At 46.3% G+C, this 18,525-nt stretch overlaps 1 protein-coding gene across 11 annotated transcripts in view; it reads left to right on the forward strand.

The window, feature by feature from the left end:
- The first annotated feature begins 251 nt into the window (after nt 1-251).
- Sh3kbp1 (SH3 domain containing kinase binding protein 1) overlaps nt 252-18,525 on the forward strand; it is a 369,672-nt gene continuing 351,398 nt past the window's right edge. For 2 of the 11 annotated variants that reach the window (XM_087193653.1, XM_087193655.1), the window contains exons 1-2: nt 261-654; nt 1,273-1,398. In XM_087193653.1, the coding sequence (XP_087049779.1) occupies nt 651-654; nt 1,273-1,398 (130 nt within the window). In that variant the 5' untranslated portion in view covers nt 261-650. Of the gene's footprint in view, nt 655-1,272; nt 1,399-18,525 lie in introns of all 11 variants that reach the window. The other 9 variants (XM_021245328.2, XM_021245327.2, XR_015444104.1 and 6 more) reach the window with 8 other exon arrangements.

Below are 18,525 nucleotides of genomic sequence, written 5' to 3' on the forward strand. Positions count from 1 at the left end.
TCTCCTCCGGTCTCGAGGAGTCTCGCGGCGTTTTCTGGGGCGTTAGCCGAGCCGCCGCGGGTAGGGGGCGGCTGCTGGGAGCTGGACCCCTACCGAGCAGTCCTTGAGGAGGGCGCCTGAGCGCCTGAGCCTCGGGGACGCCCCCGGGAGCCAGGCCGGACGCAGCCCGAGCCCCGCCCCTCTGCTGCCCCGCCCCTCTGCTGCCCCGCCCCCGCCCCGTGGCCACGCGTTCCCTGCAGGCGGAGCAGCAGGAGCTTCGCGGCGGCGGCGGCGGCGGCGGCGACGAGGAGGAGGGGAGAGCGGGCGGCGGGGCCGTGCTGCCCGGCGCTGGGCTGGGCGGCGCTTTTTTTTTTTGTAATTTCCACTCGCGGGGAGCAGGAAACTCTGCGCAGCCGGGCGCAGCGGGCCGCGATGCAGCAGCAGCAGCAGCAGCAGGAGTCGCCCTGGGGCAGCAGCAACAGCAACAGCAGAGGCAGCAGCGGGCAGCGCTGAGCCGCAGCCGCCGCTACTGAGAAAGAAACCGGCCCAGCCGCCGCCGCTCCCCGACGCCCGCTCCCCGACCCCCACGCCCGGATCCCGGCGACCCGACCCCCAAGCCCGCCTCCATCAACTTTCACGCTGCCTCAGTGGCCCGGCACGGCTTGGCGCCAATGGGTGAGTGGGGGACCCCTGGGGTCCCGGCGCCCATCTCAGCGTAGGGGCGGCGCGGCGCTCCCATTCCGGGACCGCGGATATGGGAAGGGCGCCCCGGAGCGGGGCCAGGGCGGGTGACATCTGGGTGGGCGCTCTCGCCTGCCTCGTGCACCCCCATTCACTCCCACTTGCGCCCAGGTCCCTGTCGAGCCCGCGCGCGGCGCCGACGGGAATCCGCGGGGGCCTGGGCAGAGGATCGCGGGGGCTGGCCACGGGCGGCTTGGGCTGAGGGTTGTAGGGGGTGTGGTTGGCTTTTCGGGTGGGTGGAGAGAGTTTGGTTTTGGCCATTTTCTCGCCCCAGCGCACCCTCTTCTGCGCTGCAGACCGAGGTAGACGGACCTGGTGGGCTCTGGCCCTGCGTGGGGCGTACGGTGCCTGCCAGATCCTGCCTCTGGGGGACCTGGAATCTCGGGGTTTCCAGGAGGCTAGGTTGCCTTTGCTGGGGACTGACGGGGGTGAAGGGGGTGGGAAACGCCCCAGTATTGGGCCTGGTGCTCCGTCCCGGGGTCCCGAGCTCCGACGCTCATCCCCCGCCTCCGGCTCCCGGCCCTGACTCCCTCTCTGCTTGTCTTCCTGCAGCCTGGCCAGCCCTCTGCTCCGTGATGATCAAAGGCCACTTCCCCCAGTCTCCTCTAAGTCTGCAGGGTCGAGGAACTGGAAATGGTGATCCAGACCTTGATTTACGGAGGAGCAAACATATTCCAAGTAGGCAGTTAGTATTGGGCTCCCTGGGTCCCATTTGCTATAGACCAGGTAGTAGGGGAACCACCTTGCTGCTCAGAGGAGCTGGCACTTTAGTGGAAAAAGGACTTGAGATTGCCTGGGCTATTAAACATTTGGTCTACCCACCTAATATTCTTGCTGACAGGCAGCCTCTGTTGTAGTATTTTGGGGTGTTTCTGTGCCGCGCACGGGAAGCCTGCACATTGTAATAAATCATAATAAAGTGAGACATTTCTGTGTTGAGGTAATAGGGCTGAGCTACACCAGTCAGAAGTGATGGGCAGTCATAAGATGCTCGTGAAGACAGAAGCACTGGAAGGGGAGGTTTCACTCAGTCAGTTGTTCACAGGCAAAAGTTCAAATCCTGTTTGTGGACATTTGCTGAAATGGTTTTCCATATCCAAAGTGGTGGTGATCTGATGGCCTCTCACCGTAAATGTCTTTTTTTTTTTTGGTACCAGGGATCGAACTCAGGACCTTGCGCTTTTGAGGCAGGCGAGGTGCCACTGAGCTAAATCCCTGGCCCGAGTGTCATTTTTTTTTTCCCACAGCGTTCTTGTGTGATCCCTGAACCACTCCCAGTCTAAATTAGTTCCTGTTACCCTTTCTCACGTGGTACTTTTTCCTTTTTTTTTATAGCAGTATTTCATATTAGAGCTTATCATTTATGTTCCCTACTGGAAACTGTGTGTATGACTAGAGGGACAGCACTGCGTTGCACCATTTTGCTCAGAACTGTTTTCTTTGGTGCCTGGTGCAGAGCAAGCCTTAAATAAATCTGTATTGAAGGAATGAATGAATGAATGAATGGGCCATATGAAATTCTACTCCATGAACTTACACTCTTATTTCCTTTGGCCTCGGAAAAGATGATTTAGCTCACTGACAGAAGTGTGTATTTTAAACCTTACAGATTAACTTTAGTATATGCTTTCTTCTGAGATAACTGGAGATGCTATTTTGATCGCCTTTCATTTCAGGTGGATCACTGAAGAGTTCCGCACAAAAAGATGTGAAATTCAAATGTCTGCTCCCTTGTGGGTATCCTGTGCTTTATGGATCTCAGTGGGAAGGGGGACTGCGTCTCCTTTGAGAAGAAAGACTTGTTTATCCTTCAGATCTGAACTGTTTTCATTCTTTAGAATCCCCCAAGAAAATGGGAGAGTGCTTCTGCAGTTTGTAGTCCTTTGAAGCTTTTTATTGTAACCAGTGCCACAGGGAGGGGACAGCAATTGCCTTTCATTTATTTCAGAACTTAATGCTTAGAGGTGCTAAGATTAAAGCGATTGTCATTTAATTCATTGTAATGTTTATAGTGGGATTGAAGATGCTTTTAGTAGATTGTGGGTAAAGATCACTTATTCTTTTCTAAACACCCTCAGCAGTGAATTTGTTCTGAAGTGCAAGTATTTAACAGTTGGATTTGTATGTCTTCCTGTGGAGGCACACCCCCTTCCACTGAGTCTGTCCGGTTAGCAAATTTATCTATTTTACCAGTTTGATACACATATCCTCTTCCCTGGCCTGATAAAGATTTTTTGTTGATAACATAATAAAACTGTACCATATAGTTGTTGATCTGAGAAATAACTGAAAAGCATCGGGTCTCTAACCCTGAAATGAAGCTGCTTAGTTGCAAAATGGCCTCTTACAAAAACCCATCAGAATGTGCCCTCTGAACTTGTTACAGTGCCAGACACAGGGAAAGCCTCTTATAATTACAATTGTACAAATATTATGACCCCAATCTGGGCGTAATGAAGGGTTTGCAAGCATAGCAAATGACTTCTGTTTAAAGAATTCAGAGTAACAGCAAAGTTTGGATTTTTTTTAGCAGTGTATTGTGTATTATATCAGTCGTAGAGGGCCTGATTATGCTAAACTAAAGCTAAAATGAATGTAATGTGTTGGCCTCCACAAACAAGTCTTGAGTTAGAAATGGAGAAAAGGCTCCCGTCCTGATTGTGCACGGCCTTTACACTCTTGTATTCATCATGGCATAAGCAAAACCTTGCTGTCATCTTGCTTGCACAGACCTCGGTGGTTTCTTCTCTAATCACTCGAGTACTTTTTGCATTACTGACATTCCTTCATTAATTCCTGTATGTATAATTGCTTTCAAGTATGTTGCGCACAGTGGTCAGTGATTGTGCATTTATCTATCTATCCATCCAGTATTGACCTCCTTCTTTGTGCTAGGAACAGATACACAACACACACAGACCTGCCAGCTTGGACTTTTCACTCTAGTGGAAGGCTTGAATGCAGTGGAGTACTAGTCACTTTCCTTGTCACTGGGCCAAAATCCCCAATACCCGCAATGTAAAGGAGAGGAGGTTGATTGTGGCTAATGGTTTCAGTCCGTGCTTGGCTGGTCTAAAGCAGAAACAGAATGGCAGGGCGGCTTGGCAGACATGAAGGTGTTCAACCCATGGCAGCCAGGAAGCAGAGAGTGAAGGGAGGAGGGACAAGAATACACCCTTCCAGGTCTTGTCCCCAGTAACCCTCCTCCAACCAGGCCCCACCCTCCAACAGGACATTCAGCTAAGTGCTGAACTCATCATTGGATGAATCTGCTGATGAGGACAGCACCCCCACGATCCAGTCACCTTCCAAATACATGAGACATTTGGGGGGACATTTTACATCTGAACCATAACAAATGGTCATGGCAGTGTGTAACTAAAAGCTGTGACAGTTCTCATGAAAGAGGAGCAAAGAAGGTGAATCTGATATAGGCTGGAGAGCAGGAAGGAGGGTGTCTTTGAAGAGATCGTGTTTGGGTAGAAATCTGAAGGTTGAATGTGAGTTATCACTGCCCTCCAGCCACCCTCCTCCCCTGGGGTTTATCAAGGGAATACCTGGAGTTCAACAAGCTGAGTTTTCTTTTCCTTGCAGGAAGAATAGATGCCATGGAGACTGGAGATATCTCAGCAAGAGGGTGTGAGAAAGGCTGACTCAGGATGTGCACCTGTGTCAGGCGGGGGGGGGGCCCTGGGGAGTGCTTCTGAGAGTCAGGTGTTGCTATGGATTAGCTGCTTCTAGGGGTACTTCTCTGATTGGGTTTCTTTAACAAATATTCTCTGGAAGTGGGGAAAATTGGAGCCAGGGTAAAGCTGGGGTTGGTAGAGAAACAGCAATACACACACACACACACACGCACACACTTTTGTTTTGTTTTGTTTTTTGAGACAGGGTCTCACTGTGTAGTCCAGGCTGGCCTTGAACTCACAGCGATCCTCCTGCCTCAGCCTCCTAAGTGCTGGGATTACAGGTATGTATCACAATGCCCAGCTTTAGCAGCAGTTACTTGTATTAGCCAGGAATGGGGATGTCTGGTTACACTTGTGGTTTGGACAAGGCTCATGTTTTGTCTATTTTCAAACGTGATTATGGATGGCATGGCTTTGTCTGTGTTTTGTCCCAGCCTAGTCACAGAGTGGTCTTACCTAATATTGGTGTTCTGAGGAATTGTTTGTGTTAGGCCAGGCTGGGCCAGCTCCTGGACAGCAGGACCACTTTCCTCCTCCTCTGAGTTAACTAAGAGATGAGATAGGCCAGCAAATACAAACTCATGAGTGAGGATACTGGCTTTCTAGGTATGTTCTGTGGTTACTCATTATCAGCCAAAGTAGACTTTTGTTCAGTGTTAGGCAAATGGACAACTGAAAAGCTATACCACGGGAAGAGATACAGAATACCACAAAGGAAACTGCTGAGAACTAAGAAGTCAGGCTCTCCGTGGGAAAGATACAACAGAGAAAAATACTGGAATCCTTTTGGTGTTAGAGAAGGAGAGTCCCTAATACAGTAGTTCTCAGAGTATGGTCCCCTGGTATCCCTTTAGAGATACAAAGTCTCTGGCCCCATCCCAGCATTAATTAGGAACTCTAGGGGAGGGGCCCAGCAATCTGCATTTTTAATAAGACCTCCATTGGGTAAATAGTGACAATCCAGTAAAGAACACAGCGAGCCTGCATTTGGGGATTCTGGGCAGGACCTCCTGGAATAACTCCAAAGGAGATTCTGAGTCCAGTTTATTGAGCTGGGTCTTTTATGGATAGGGTAGGGGGGTGAGTGGGATGGGCTTAGGTGTGTGGGGGGCCATGAGAATGGCTGAGGGTGTGGCTACAGCAATGGGTGCTGTGACCCAGCAGGTGGGGCCGGGCATGCCAGGTCCTAGCAGAGTAGGCATTGTTCCTGGGCTGGGGGGCAGGATGTAAGAAGGGGCTGTGATTGTTCTCAGAGCTCAGAAACTCGGTGGGGGTGGGGGGCAGGTGGGGGTCAGACCTGTCACCTTCAGGTGGTTCTGATGCACAGTTAAGCATAGAACCTCCTCACCTAGAAGGTGAGCACTTGTGGCTTACTGGGGTACACAGGGCACCCTGTTCATAAACAAGATGCTGTTGTATGTGACTGTAACCTTAGAAAAGGAGAAGAATGTGGTCTTAGTTCAAAACAAACCTTTTATGGAATTATTAAGGCACTACAGTGTTAATTCTTTCATGAATGCAGTCCAAGCCAGGCCTCCAACACCTGGGCATTAGTCAGTTCCTCTGAGTTTTAGTCACTTGGACTTTTATCGGAGTATCCCACAGGTCCTCCGATCATCTTTCTTTTCTCCCCATCCTTTTTGAAAGAAACTTTAAAATATATCATTAGCATTATTAGGATGTTTGATATTCATGGTTTTCTATACCTGGAAGCTGTATTTGTTTCTTTGTTGCTGGGGTTTTTTTTTTTTTTGGTACCGGGGATCGAACTTGGGTCCTTGCACTTGCGCGGCAGGCAGTGAAACCACTGAGCTAAATCCACGGTCCAATGTTGCTGTTGTTTTTGATGATTCTTTTCGTTTATTTAGCAATTTCCAGAGGAATGAGTTGGTGCCCTAGGGATTAGTTTCTAACTGCTGCTTCAGCAAACTACTCCAAACTTAGTTGCTTGAGACATCACAAGTTTATAATCTATCACTGAGCTAAAATCAAAATGTCAGCAGGGCTGCATTCCTTCAGGAGACTCAGGATTTCTTTCCTTGCTTTTTCCAGCTTTCAAAGTGGGCTTGCATTCCTTGGCTCCTGGCCTCTTCCTCCAATTTTATTTATTTATTTATTTATTTTTGTACCAGGGATCGAACTTGGGACCTTGCACTTGCAAGGCAGGTGCCAAAACCACTGAGCTAAACTCCTGGCTCTTCCTCCAAATTTAAAGTCAGCAATGGATGGTCAGATCCCTCTCACATGTCACTCTGACACTGACTTTTTTTTTTTTTTTGCTCATTGAGAATTGTACCTTTATATAATGCATCTTGGTTCTTAGTTTTTCCCCATTCCTAGCCCTCCCTTCACGCCCTCCACCCTTCCCTATTTACAAAGACTTTATTTCCATTTTTTTCCATTTCTCATCATTTTTCCTTTCCCTTCTTTCCTTTTCCCTGCCCCTCCCACTACCCCTACCCCTTTGGACCTTTTCTTCCTATTTTACATTATCCATTATTCATTCTAATCATTGGTACATTTTAGGTATACAATATAATGACATTCATCATTGGAAATTTGCACCTTTACATAGTCTCTCGTGGTTCTTATTTTTCACCCTTGCCCAGCCCTCCCTTCAACCCCTCCAGTCCTCCCTATTTACAAAGATTTTGTTCCTATTTTTCCATTTTCTCATATTAATCCCATTCCCTTCTATCCTTTCCCCTAGCCCTCCCACTTCCTTCCCCTTTGCCCCTTTTCTTCCTATTTCACATTACCTATTATACATTTCGTCCTTATTTACACTTTCAGTTTCTCACACCAGAGAAACTATTCAGTATTTATACATGTGTGTCCTATTTATTTCACTTAATAGTATGGCCTCAATGTGCATCTACTTAGCTATAAATGTCTCTAATTTCTCATATTTTATGGCTGAGTAGTACTCCATTTTATTAAAAAAACCACATTTTCTTTATCCAGTCTCCAGTCGATGGACATTTGGGCTGTTTCCAAGTTTTAGCTATTACAAACTGCGCTGCTATGAACATGGGTGCACATATATCACTGTGGTATGATTCTTTTAATTCTTTGGGGAAGATCCCCAGCAGTGGAATAGTGGGGTCAAATGAGACTTCAAGTCCTAGTTCTTTGAGGTATCTCCATACTGATTTCCACAGTGCTTGCACCAGTCTACACTCCCACCAGCAGTGGAGCAGGGTTCCTCTTTCCCCACAGCCCCACCAGCATTTGTTATTGGTTGATTTCAGGATAGCAGCCATTCTTTCTGGAGTGAAGTGGAATCTCAGCGTTGTTTTCATTTGCATCTCTCGAATGACCAGTGATGTTGAACATTTTTTCATGTATTTATTTGCTATTTCTACTTCTTTGTCTGAGAAATGTCTGTTCATTTCAGCTGCCCATTTTTGGATTGGGTCTTTAAATTTGGGAGGTCTGATCTTTTTAAGTTCTTTATAGATTCGAGATAGTAGACCTTTGTCTGAGGAAGAGCAGGTGAAGATTTTTTCCCACATTGTGGGTTGTCTCTTCACACTGCTGGTGGTTTCTCTTGCTGTGCAGAAGCCTTTTAATAAGAAGAGATCCCATTTGTTGATTGTTTGTGCTAGTTCACGGGCAACTGAGGTTTTGTTCATAAAATCTTTTCCTCCACCGATGTCTTCAAGGGTTCTACCTAACCTCTGTTCCAACTGGCTCAGGGTTTCTCTTTTAATATTTAGATCTTTAATCCGTTTTGATTTTAGTTTAGTGCATGGTGAGAGATATAGGTCTAGTTTTAATCTTTGGCAAGTTGAAGCCCAATTTTTCCAGCCGCATTTATTAAAGAGGCTATCTTTCCTCCAGTGAGGGCGTTTGGCTCCTTTGTCGAAGATGAGATGGGTGAGTGTGTCTGGCGTTGTTTCTTCATCTTCTAATCTGTTCCACTGGTCCTCAAGTCTGTTTCTTTGCCAGTACCATGCTGTTTTTATCACAGTAGCTTTGTAGTAGAGTTGCAGGTTGGGGATTGTGATACCCCCTGCCATGTCTCTGTTCCCTAGAGTTGCTTTTGCTATTCTGGGTCTCTTCTTGCTCCAAATGAATTTTTGGATTGTTTTCTCAAGGTCTATGAAGTATGCTGCTGGGATCTCAATTGGAATTGCATGAAATCTATATAGCAGTTTTAGAAGTATGGCCATTTTCACTGTGTTAATCCTTCCTACCCAGGAGCAGGGGATGTCTGTCCATTTTCTGATATCATCTTCAATCTCTCTTTTCAGAGTGCCATAGTTTTCAGAGAAGAGGTCTTTGATTTCTTTCGTTAGGATGATTCCTAGGTATTTCAGTTTTTTGGGTGCTATTGTGAAAGGAATTATTTACCCTATTTCTCTCTCAGTGAGTCTGTCATTGGTGTAGAGGAATGCTATTGATTTTTGTGTGTTGACCTTGTAACCAGCTACTTGACTGAATTTGGTTATGAAGTCTAGAAGACTTTGGGTGGAGTTCTTGGGGTCTTCTATATAGAGTATCATGTCATCTGCAAATAATGACAATTTGACTTCTTCATTACATATCTTTATTCCTTTAATTTCTTTCTCTTGTCTAATTGCTGTGGCTAATGTTTCCAGAACTATATTGAACAAGAGTGGTGATAGTGGACATCCTTGTCTTGTTCCTGATTTTAGTGTGAAGGATTTCAGTTTTTGACCATTTAGTATGATATTGGCTGTTGGTTTTTCATAGATGGCTTCTATCAGTTTGAGGTAGAGACCATCTATTCCAATGTTTTGTAGGGTTTTTATCATAAATGCATGTTGGATTTTGTCAAATGCCTTTTCTGTGTCTATAGAGATAATCATATGGTTTTTGTCCTTGGCTCTATTGATATAGTGTATTACATTAATTGATTTTCGTATATTGAACCATGACGCTGACTCTTCTGCCCCTCTTCCGTGTGTAAGACTCTTGTGCTGACACTGGGCCCGCCTGGAACATCCAGGATAATCTCCCTCTCTCAACTGATTAGCAGCCTTAGTATCCTTAGTGTACCTTTGCCGTATAACCTAACAGATTCACAAGTTCTGGGCATTAGGATATGGGCCTTTGGGATATGGGGAGGCAACACTATGCTGCCTGTCACACTGGCCTTTAGCAAACTTGGCCTTTCCTGGTTTCTCCTGGATAATTGAGCATTCATAGTCAACTGCCTTCTTCTTTCTTGAGAAGATTCACCTTTGGTTTTAAATTTAGATTTTAAAGCTTATTAATAATTGTTAGTTATCATTATATTTAATATACCATTATGATATGAATTATACAATATATTTAATATAATTATAATTAATAATGATAAAGCCACCAGCTGGGTATAGTCAGACATGGCTGTAATTCCAGTACTCTAGGAGGCTAAGGCAGGAAAGATTGCAAGTTTGAGCCCAGCCTGAGCAATTTAATGAGTCTCAAAAAAAAAATTACAAAAAACTAAAATGGACTGGAGATGTAGCTCAGTGTAAAGGCCCTGGGTTCAATTTCTAGTACTGGAAAAAGCCACTTACTATAATTTGAATGTATCCCCCAAAGGTTTCCATGTGGGAAACAACCCCCAGCTTCGTGTGTTAATGGTATTCAGAGATGGGGCTTTGGGAGGTAAGTAAGATTAGATGAGGCCATGAGGGTGGTGGCTCCATGATGGCTTTAGTGGCTTTATAAGAGACCCGAGTAAGCATATTTCCTCTATCACGCCATGTGGTGCCCTCTGCCATGCTGGTACCATGCTCTTGGACTTCTCGGCCTCTAGAAATGTGAGCCAAATAAGCTCCTATTCTTTATAAATTACCCAGTCTCCAGTATTTTATAATAGCAACAGCAAACAGACGAAGATATCACCTTAAAGTTATACCTTCCATTTATTCTGTTTCCTCTCTTTTCTCTTCAATGCTCTGTTTCTTTTTCTTTTCTTTCTTTTTTTTTTTTTTGGTACTGGGGATCGAACTCGGGTCCTTGCGCTTGCAAGGCAGGCGGTGGAACCACTGAGCTAAATCCCCGGCCCTGTGTTCTGTTTCTTGAGAAAGCCCCCCCCCCCTCACTTTCCCTATGGAACCTGCACAGCACTTGCCAGGACCTCTGTCCTCTGGCACTGCCTTAATTGTGTTCTAGAAACTTTATGCTGAGGTAACTGATGAACAACTGATCTCCAAATCACAAAGCACACGATCTGAGATAGTCCTCAGCATCTTCAACTTAACTGGCCTTTGAGACTGTGAAGAGTGGAACTCTTGTCTTGGCTCCTGAGATGTCCTATTTACTCCCAATTTCCCCTGCTGCTTCCCTCCCCCTCCCTATCTCCTTCCCCTCCCCCTCTCCCTCTCCCTGTCCCTCTCCCTCTCCCTCTCTTTCTCCCTCTCTTTCTCTTTCTTTCATGCCCTTGAGGGAGCTCAAGCACATTGCCCATTCAGGGGTTCCCTATTGATAATGACTGAGTCCCCCTCCCCAGCCCTGGTCTCTGTCCCTAGCTCAGGACTTGCTCAGCTGTAATCACCATGAAGGTAGGAACTTGGTCTGTTTGGTCATTGTGTTCTTTGCCCGGCACATGGTACGCCTCAAATTAATATTGGTTGAGTTGACTATTATTTATAATCTCCTAGCTCATGTGTGTCTTAGACACCTCAAACTGAACACTTAGCAAACTGAGCCCAGCATTTCTCTTCCATAATTCCTGCCCTGTGTTTTTTACCTTCCATCTCCTTGTGGGTATTGCTGTCTTTCCTGCCACTTCCACAGGAGCTCCAATGTTTGCCTTGTCCCTGGTTCCTTTCCCTCTACCTTCTCTCAGCCCCTTCCAATCTATTGTCAAATTCCCAATTTTTCTGGAATGGAGCCCAAGTGCCTAACTTTCTGCAAATGTAGTAGAGCTTGAATACCTTAGCGAAGCCTTCCTGAAGGTTGGTGGCCAATCTTGCTTTTCCCATTCCCTGCTTGTTCAGGCCTGAGCCTTCGGTCATGTAGTATTCCCTCCATGGGGAATGGATATCAATTTTCTCTTCATTGTACTTTTCCTGTATTAGTTTCTATTGCTGCTGTAACAAATTAGAACAAAACTGTTGATTTGAACCAATGGAAATGTGGTGTAATCTTACAGTTCTGGAAGTCAGAAGTTCAAAATGGGCTTCAGTGAGTCAATATCAATAGGTGTGGGCAGAGCTGCATTCTTCTGGAAGATTCCATTTCCTTGCCTTGTCCAGTTTCCAAAGGCTGCCTACTTTTCCTTGGCTTGTGATGGCATCATTCAGCTTCTGCCTCTGTCCTTGTCTCCATCTAACTCTGACCCTCCTGCCTTCCTTTTGTATGGATTGTTGTGTTACATTGAGCCCACTTGGATAACCCAGCATATTCTCCTCTTCTCAAGGGCCTTAACTTAACCACATCTTCAGAGTGCCTGTTGCCAGGTATGAGAACATGCAGGTTCTGGGAGTTAGGATGTGGACATTTTTGCGGACCTTTATGTGGCCTACATTAGCCCTTGTTCATTTTGTGAAGCCTGCTCCAAAGGTTGTAGTACCACACATCATCTTGCATGAAGTCTGCTCATCTCCAACTGGGTCTCCCCGACTCCACTGCCCTGGCTCATTGCCCGGTGCACCCCAAGTGCCATATGTTATGAATCAGTAACCCTTTCACCTAAGTACAGTTACTATTTGCAATTCCTGAGCCTACAGGTGGCCAGCAGTGTGTGTAAAACTGTAAAATCCCCTAGGTAGAGCATGTTGACAAGGTCTGTTTGCTGACAGTTTATGGTGGTCTGTGCTGCAGTGGATGAGAAGGGTAATAGCTCTTGTGTCACACAGCTTCAACTAAGAACTGCAAATTTTAAGATGGGAAATTCTCTCTGGCTGTGGTTCTCAACTGGGGATGACCCCCACCCCTGGGAAAACATTTGGGAATGTCTGAGGACACTTTTGGTTATCACAGCTGAAGTGGGTGTCAGTCTCCTGGCATCTGTTGAGCAGAGGCCAAGGATGCTGCTAAACATCCTATGGTGCACAGGATCACCCTCCAACAAAGAGTTGTCTGGCATCAAATGTCAGCCATGCTGAGATTGAGGAAGCCGGTTCTGAGGCACCTCGGAGGCTCATTAACGCAGACGGTTGGAGCTCAGTTTCCTTTATTATTAGACTTCATTCTGGAACATAGTTTTCTTCTGTCGCTAGTCTTTATTTTGTGAATGACCCTAGAGGTCACTGGAGAGCAGGACTCTTTGGAGGCACTTTCACTATTTTGTTCTTTGAGTAGAAAGTGTCTTAACTGTTGCCTCCTCTTCGGTCAATACCTGGGTCATTAACCTGTAGGGAGGTGAGGGCTTTGGCACACAATGTCGCTAAACTTGCTTCTCACAATGTTTGGCTTCTAGAATTTGCTTTCCTGGTGGGGTGTGTGTCTGTCAGGTGACAGGTGATGAGTCCTGTTCCTCACCAGCCCCTGGAAATTGAAGTGCTGGAAGGGGCCTTTGAAGTCAGGGCCCATGCCATCACATAATGAGACCGAGGCTCAGGGAGGCATAGCGACATGGTTCCCTAGAAGCGGGACTTGACTGCCTTCCTATATGGAGGGACCAGCCTTTCCCAGCTGCTTTAGGTGTTCAGTTAATGCCAGGGCCCTGCTTCCCCAGGGAGGCTCTTGCTCCAGCCTCTTACTTTAGTGCATTTTTAAAAACAGCTTTATTGAGATATAACTTGCATACCGTACAATTAGTCATTTAAAGTATTCAGTTCAGTGGTTTTTGATCTATTATTAATTTTTAAAATTTATGGTAAGCTATATATAACAAAGTTTGCCATTTTAACCATTTGAAGTGTCTAATTCAGTGATGCTACGTATATTCACAGTGTCCTATTTAGTTCCACGACTTTTTGTTCTCACCCCTCCCTAGTATGTTTTTAAGGTGAAGCTCAGAACCTTGTCCCCTGGGGCTCCAGGACCTGCCAGCTGAATTGGAGAAAACTCATCCCAATTACGATTCCAAAGTAATACAGAGGAAGAGAAGGCTTGGCTCTGTTTCTGCAATGTTTTCGGCCCATGTTTCCTCTGGGACGCACTTCATTTTTGCTTGTTTTCTAGGCACCTTCCCTTGTTACGTACCATTCCTCTTGTGGGGGTGTTCTGGATTTACTTTTATATCCTGAAGCATTTGTACATTAGTGCTTGGGTAATTTCCTTGGCAATAACTGGGACTCATTACAAATGTTTGAATCATGGGAGAAAACAATGCAGTGCCGCACTGATGGCTCACATTCACACACATAGGCTTGATGGCGGTCCACATTTGTTTCCTGAAATCCCTTCAGCTGACAAAGGTTCTCTGGTCGATTATGAGCGCTTGGTTTTCTTTTCTTTTTTTTTCTTCCAATTTTTATTAGATAGTATGGGTTGCAGTACATTATGATTACATTTCATGTGGGGACTTGTGCATAACACATCTTAATTCTTTTTTCATCCTCTTTCCTTCATCTCTTTGTCCCCTTCCCTTTTGCAAAAGATCTATCTCCCTATTTCCTATTATTTGTCTTATTTACATTTTGGGTTTTCAACTTGATCATAGGCAGTTCTGTACCTTTCATTAGGGGCTGCTCAAAGCAAATTGTAGCTGGTAGATCTTACCTTAGTGATAAACTGTGCTTATATTTAGCCTTAGAATGAAAAAAAACACTAATAATAAAATTCCTATGATACTTGTTCTAACTGAACGGTATTCAGTTGGCAAGAAAAGTCCAGAAAAGGCCTTTGCTTATTTCCTTCTGGTGGCCAGGGAAGTGACAGGGTTACTGTGAGAGGCCGGTTTGTCCCCAGGTGTGGGGAACAGAATGGCAAGATGAAGTGTGATCCAATTCCTACTGCTGTTTCTTCCTATCTTGGATCAAGTAGTATAAATATTTCAGTGTGCATTAATTACTCATTTTACATAACAAATTTAGGTCCTTAAGCATGCTAGTACAGTCAATTACTGTCTCCTTAAACTTCAACTTCTTCCCAGTCAGTATGTAAACACCAACCTTTGGTTGTATTTTTCTGGACTGTTCTAGACTCAGAAGACTTGGGACCATGTTCTAGGTCTGATCCTCTGGGGCTATGCCAGTTTTATCTATCACCTGCCACCTCCCTGTGTGAAAAATCTAATTAGCTTAGTGTTCTGTCTAATTATTCCAACTAGTTTTTCTTTTCATGCCTGGAGCTACGTGGAGGTGCTTGAACCTTGTTTTGAATGAGGACTGGAAAGGCTTTTCTTGCTTTTCTTCTTGGCCAGCTTCTTCTGAAGCTCCCATTTCATCACTAGACTGTTCTGGAAGCTGCCCCCTGCTTGAGCATTTTATGGGTTGGCTTCTACATCAGTGATGGTGAACCTTCTAGAGCTTTCAATGATAACAGCTAGCTGTGGCATCGGTGCCATAGGTACACCACCACTGTTCTAGATGCAATTCATTTGACTTGAAAGGATTCATAAATGGGCTTTGCCTTTCTCCTGTTTAGATCATCAAAACCAACCAAACAACAACAAAAAAGAACCTCCTTACAGTTGAACAAAAGGAGGTCATTTTTTAACCACTTCACCAGCCCTCTTTGTTCTCAGTAATTTTTTTTCTTTTGAGCTAGGGCACCCACCATGTTGCCAAGGCTGGTCTTGAACCCTTGGGCTCAACTCAGGTGACCTTCCTACCTTAGAGTAGCTGGGACTGGAGGTGCCCAGATTTAGCAAATTATTATGTGGGGATCAGAGGTGTTAATCCAGATTCTCTCAGTGGGCCCATCTAGGATACCTAAGGGAGGTCGGGCAGAGTGTTTGTTAATTGATGGTGATTTTAAGCTTAACTGCTGCCTTTGACCATCAGAAAACAGATGAAAGTACTTGTAACTGGTGTTTGGAGGGTTGTAGTTGGTGGGAGTGGGGTAGGTAGGAATTGTTACCGATTGAAGAAAGAATTTGGAAGGGGGAGACAGTTCACATTATGCTCATCTGTTTGGTGGGCATAATGACTGCACACTGATTGCTTGAGAAATTTTAAAATTATGTTCTAAAGCTAGTTTTTGGAAGAGATTATGTATCCACATAATTCAAAATTCAAAAGACCAAAAACCATTTACAGTAAAAGACCCTTCCTCTCCTTGGCCTCCATCTGTGCAGTCACCCTCCCCATAGGCTGTGAATATTTTCTCAGGTTTTTCTTCAGGAGATTTTCATACATGTCTTAGTCTCCTTATTGCTGGGACACAGTACCTGACGCCTGCAACTTAAAGGAGGGGAGGTTTATATTAACTCATGTTTTCAGTCCATAGTTGGCTGGTTCCGAGGCAGGACGGGTGTGGTGGCAGGGGCTAGTGGAGGGAAGCTGTTCACATTATGGTGGTCAGGAAGCAGAGAGAGAAGGGAGGAGCTGGGGAGGGAGATGCACCCCTCCAAGTCACACCCCCAGTGACCCGCCTCCTCTGACCAGGCCCTCACTTCCCAGCAGCACACTCAGCCTCTGAAGTCACTAGTAGATGAATCCACCAATGAATACAGCAACCCCCGTAATCCAACCACCTCGAAAAGCTCCACCTCTGAGCACTTGAAAGTTTTGGAGGGCATTTTTTTTTCTGCTACTGGGGATCGAACTTGGGACCTTGTGCTTGCCAAGCAGGCGTGTCACCACTGAGCTATACCCCTGGCCTCCTTGGGGGGCATTTTTGATCTAAAACACAATATATATCCCAGAAGATAGGTATTTCTGTTACTTTTCCTTTCTTTTTTTAACCTCTTGATTAGTTGAGGATGAGTGACCTTCTGTCTCACTGGTGATTTTCTTCCCCCTGATAATGTGCTTTGGAACTCTATGCCTAGGTCGTACCCTTCTGATACTGTGTGCAAGGGGTGGTGCTGGGTATTGATGGAAGTCAAGCAGTTTGCTAACCTGAAAAAGGGATGTTTAGTTAGGGGTGCAGAGGTCTCTTATGCAACCCAGCGTGCCCACTGAGGGAGCTGGCCACTGAGGAGAGCCTGGAATCGGGGATAGGCAGCAACCTAGCATACCTTTTGGCCATCTGTCCTCCCTGCTTCTGTCCCTACTCTCTCTGTGCAGCTTGTTCACTGAGCATACCACAGTTCCAGGCACTTGAGTCGGTCCTGGTTCCAAATCCCTGAGCCCGGTGGAGTCAGCATCCACCTCCATATGCCGTGGCTGCCCGATGTCCACATGGGGAAGGGGATGGAAGTGCCCCATTCTGGACCTCATGTCATTGTTTAAGGCCGACAAGTGGCAAGCATGTGTTCCTGCCGGGGTACATTGTGGCCTCAAAAAAGCCCTGACCTGGGGAGCAGTGCGTGGTGAGATGGCGTGCTTGTGGGCCATGGCTGGAGTCCCGGGAGGGCCTGTACCCATTGTCCAGGCAAAGGGGTCATTGATGTGGGGCAACTCTTGAGATGTTCACTTCACCCTCACAGTCCCTTCCGGGAGGCTCCTGAGAGGGAGGAGTAGCCATGCTTCTGAGTAACGGTGTCATTTTTTACCCTCGAGGGCCTGTATTGTGTAACTGAGCTCAGTTTCTCCTTTTGAGTCGGCGGGCGGCACTTAAAAAGGCATGGCTGTGCCTTTTGGGGCACTTGGGTGGGTTAATGATAGCACTCCGTGGGGGAAGGGTACAGTTGTGACACTGCCTGGCTCTTTTAGGGAACCTGTGGGTTGTTAACTGGAGGAAGAGAAGAGAACATTGTGAAAAACAGCCACTGCCTGGTGGGTTAACCCGAGGCCCAGACGTGCTGAGGGAAGGGCTAGGGGCTCTCAGTCTCCTGTCTCTGGCCTCACTGTCACCTTCTGCCCTCTCCCACCCCCCTCTCTTTATTTTCTAGCTCCCCTCTCTCCCTCACCCTTGCTGTGCCTCACCCTTCCCCTCCCACCCCGCCTGTGTACCCTCTTCTCTCCCCCACTCCTCTCCCGTATCTCTCCCTCCACAGTTCCCTCTCCTCTTCTTAGCAAGCCCCTCTTCTTCCCGTCCCCTCCCTCCCCCCTCCTTTCCTGCCCCCCCCCGCCTTCTCCATCCCTTCCCCAGCCCACTTCTCTCCGCCTTCTCCCCTCTCCCATCCTTTGACCTCCAATATTCTTCTTCCCTTCGTGTCTCTCTTTCTCCCTCTACCCCTGCTCTTTCCCTTGAACCCCCCTTTCTCCCCAGTTCCCTGTTCCTCAGTCTCTTGTGTCTTCTGCAATCCCCTTCCTTCTCATACCCTTCCATTTCTTCCTTTAAACACGCACCCCCAGAGTATTGGCCTGTGACTCAGATTCTCAACTGTCACTGCCACCTAGTTTGCTCAGTTAAGATGAAAATATCACTGGTCCTGAACAGTCTAGGGTGAAGAGGGCCATGAGAGAAAAGGATGTAGGAAGTGTGGTCCCCCTGGGGAAAAAGAAGCTTTTTTAGGGAGGAAGCACCCTGTGCCTCCATGTGCCGGGCTTCTGCTATGAAGAACAGGGCAGGAAGAATCCCGGAGTGGGGTCTAGGATGAGGAGACTGCCACAGTCTACAGCTAGCTGTGGCCCTGGGTGGGGTCAGCTCCCTGCCAATGAGAGACCGCGGTTATAAGCCTTCTCAGGGCCCTGTGGAGGGCTTCCTGCTGGACTGAGGATACAGGTAGATTATAGGACAATTTCTTATTCTAGCTCCAATATTCTGTAACATTAAAGAACTTTGTTGTTACAAACATATAGTAGTCATATTACAGAATTTAGAAGTAGAGAGCAGGAGAATTTAAATCAACCACCCCTGCAGTTCCTCAGTACAGCTCTTATCATTGTATGTTAGTGTATTTCTTTCAAGTTTTTTTATTATGTACTTATGGGTATATGCATATGTATTTTATACATATTGATGATTAACCCTGGTCCTGAATCCAGGTATAAAATTCGGGGATGCACAGTGAAAGGTGGCACACATGGTTATGGTGCCTTCTCTGTCTTTCTCACTTCCCTCCCTTCTTGTATTTCCATCATCTGACCTGAACTTGAGGAAACTTCATTTCCCAGAATGATAGAGAAAACTGTGTTCTGAAGTGACTTCGTATTTGACCAAGACATGGGTTCAAGTCCTGTGTTGACGAGGGAAAAGATCTGATGAGTGGAGG

This window comes from Heterocephalus glaber, unplaced genomic scaffold (genome assembly GCF_053883595.1).
Source record: "Heterocephalus glaber isolate CG9 unplaced genomic scaffold, H.glaber_assembly_v1.0 deba00001594, whole genome shotgun sequence".
Classification (NCBI taxonomy): domain Eukaryota; kingdom Metazoa; phylum Chordata; class Mammalia; order Rodentia; family Bathyergidae; genus Heterocephalus; species Heterocephalus glaber.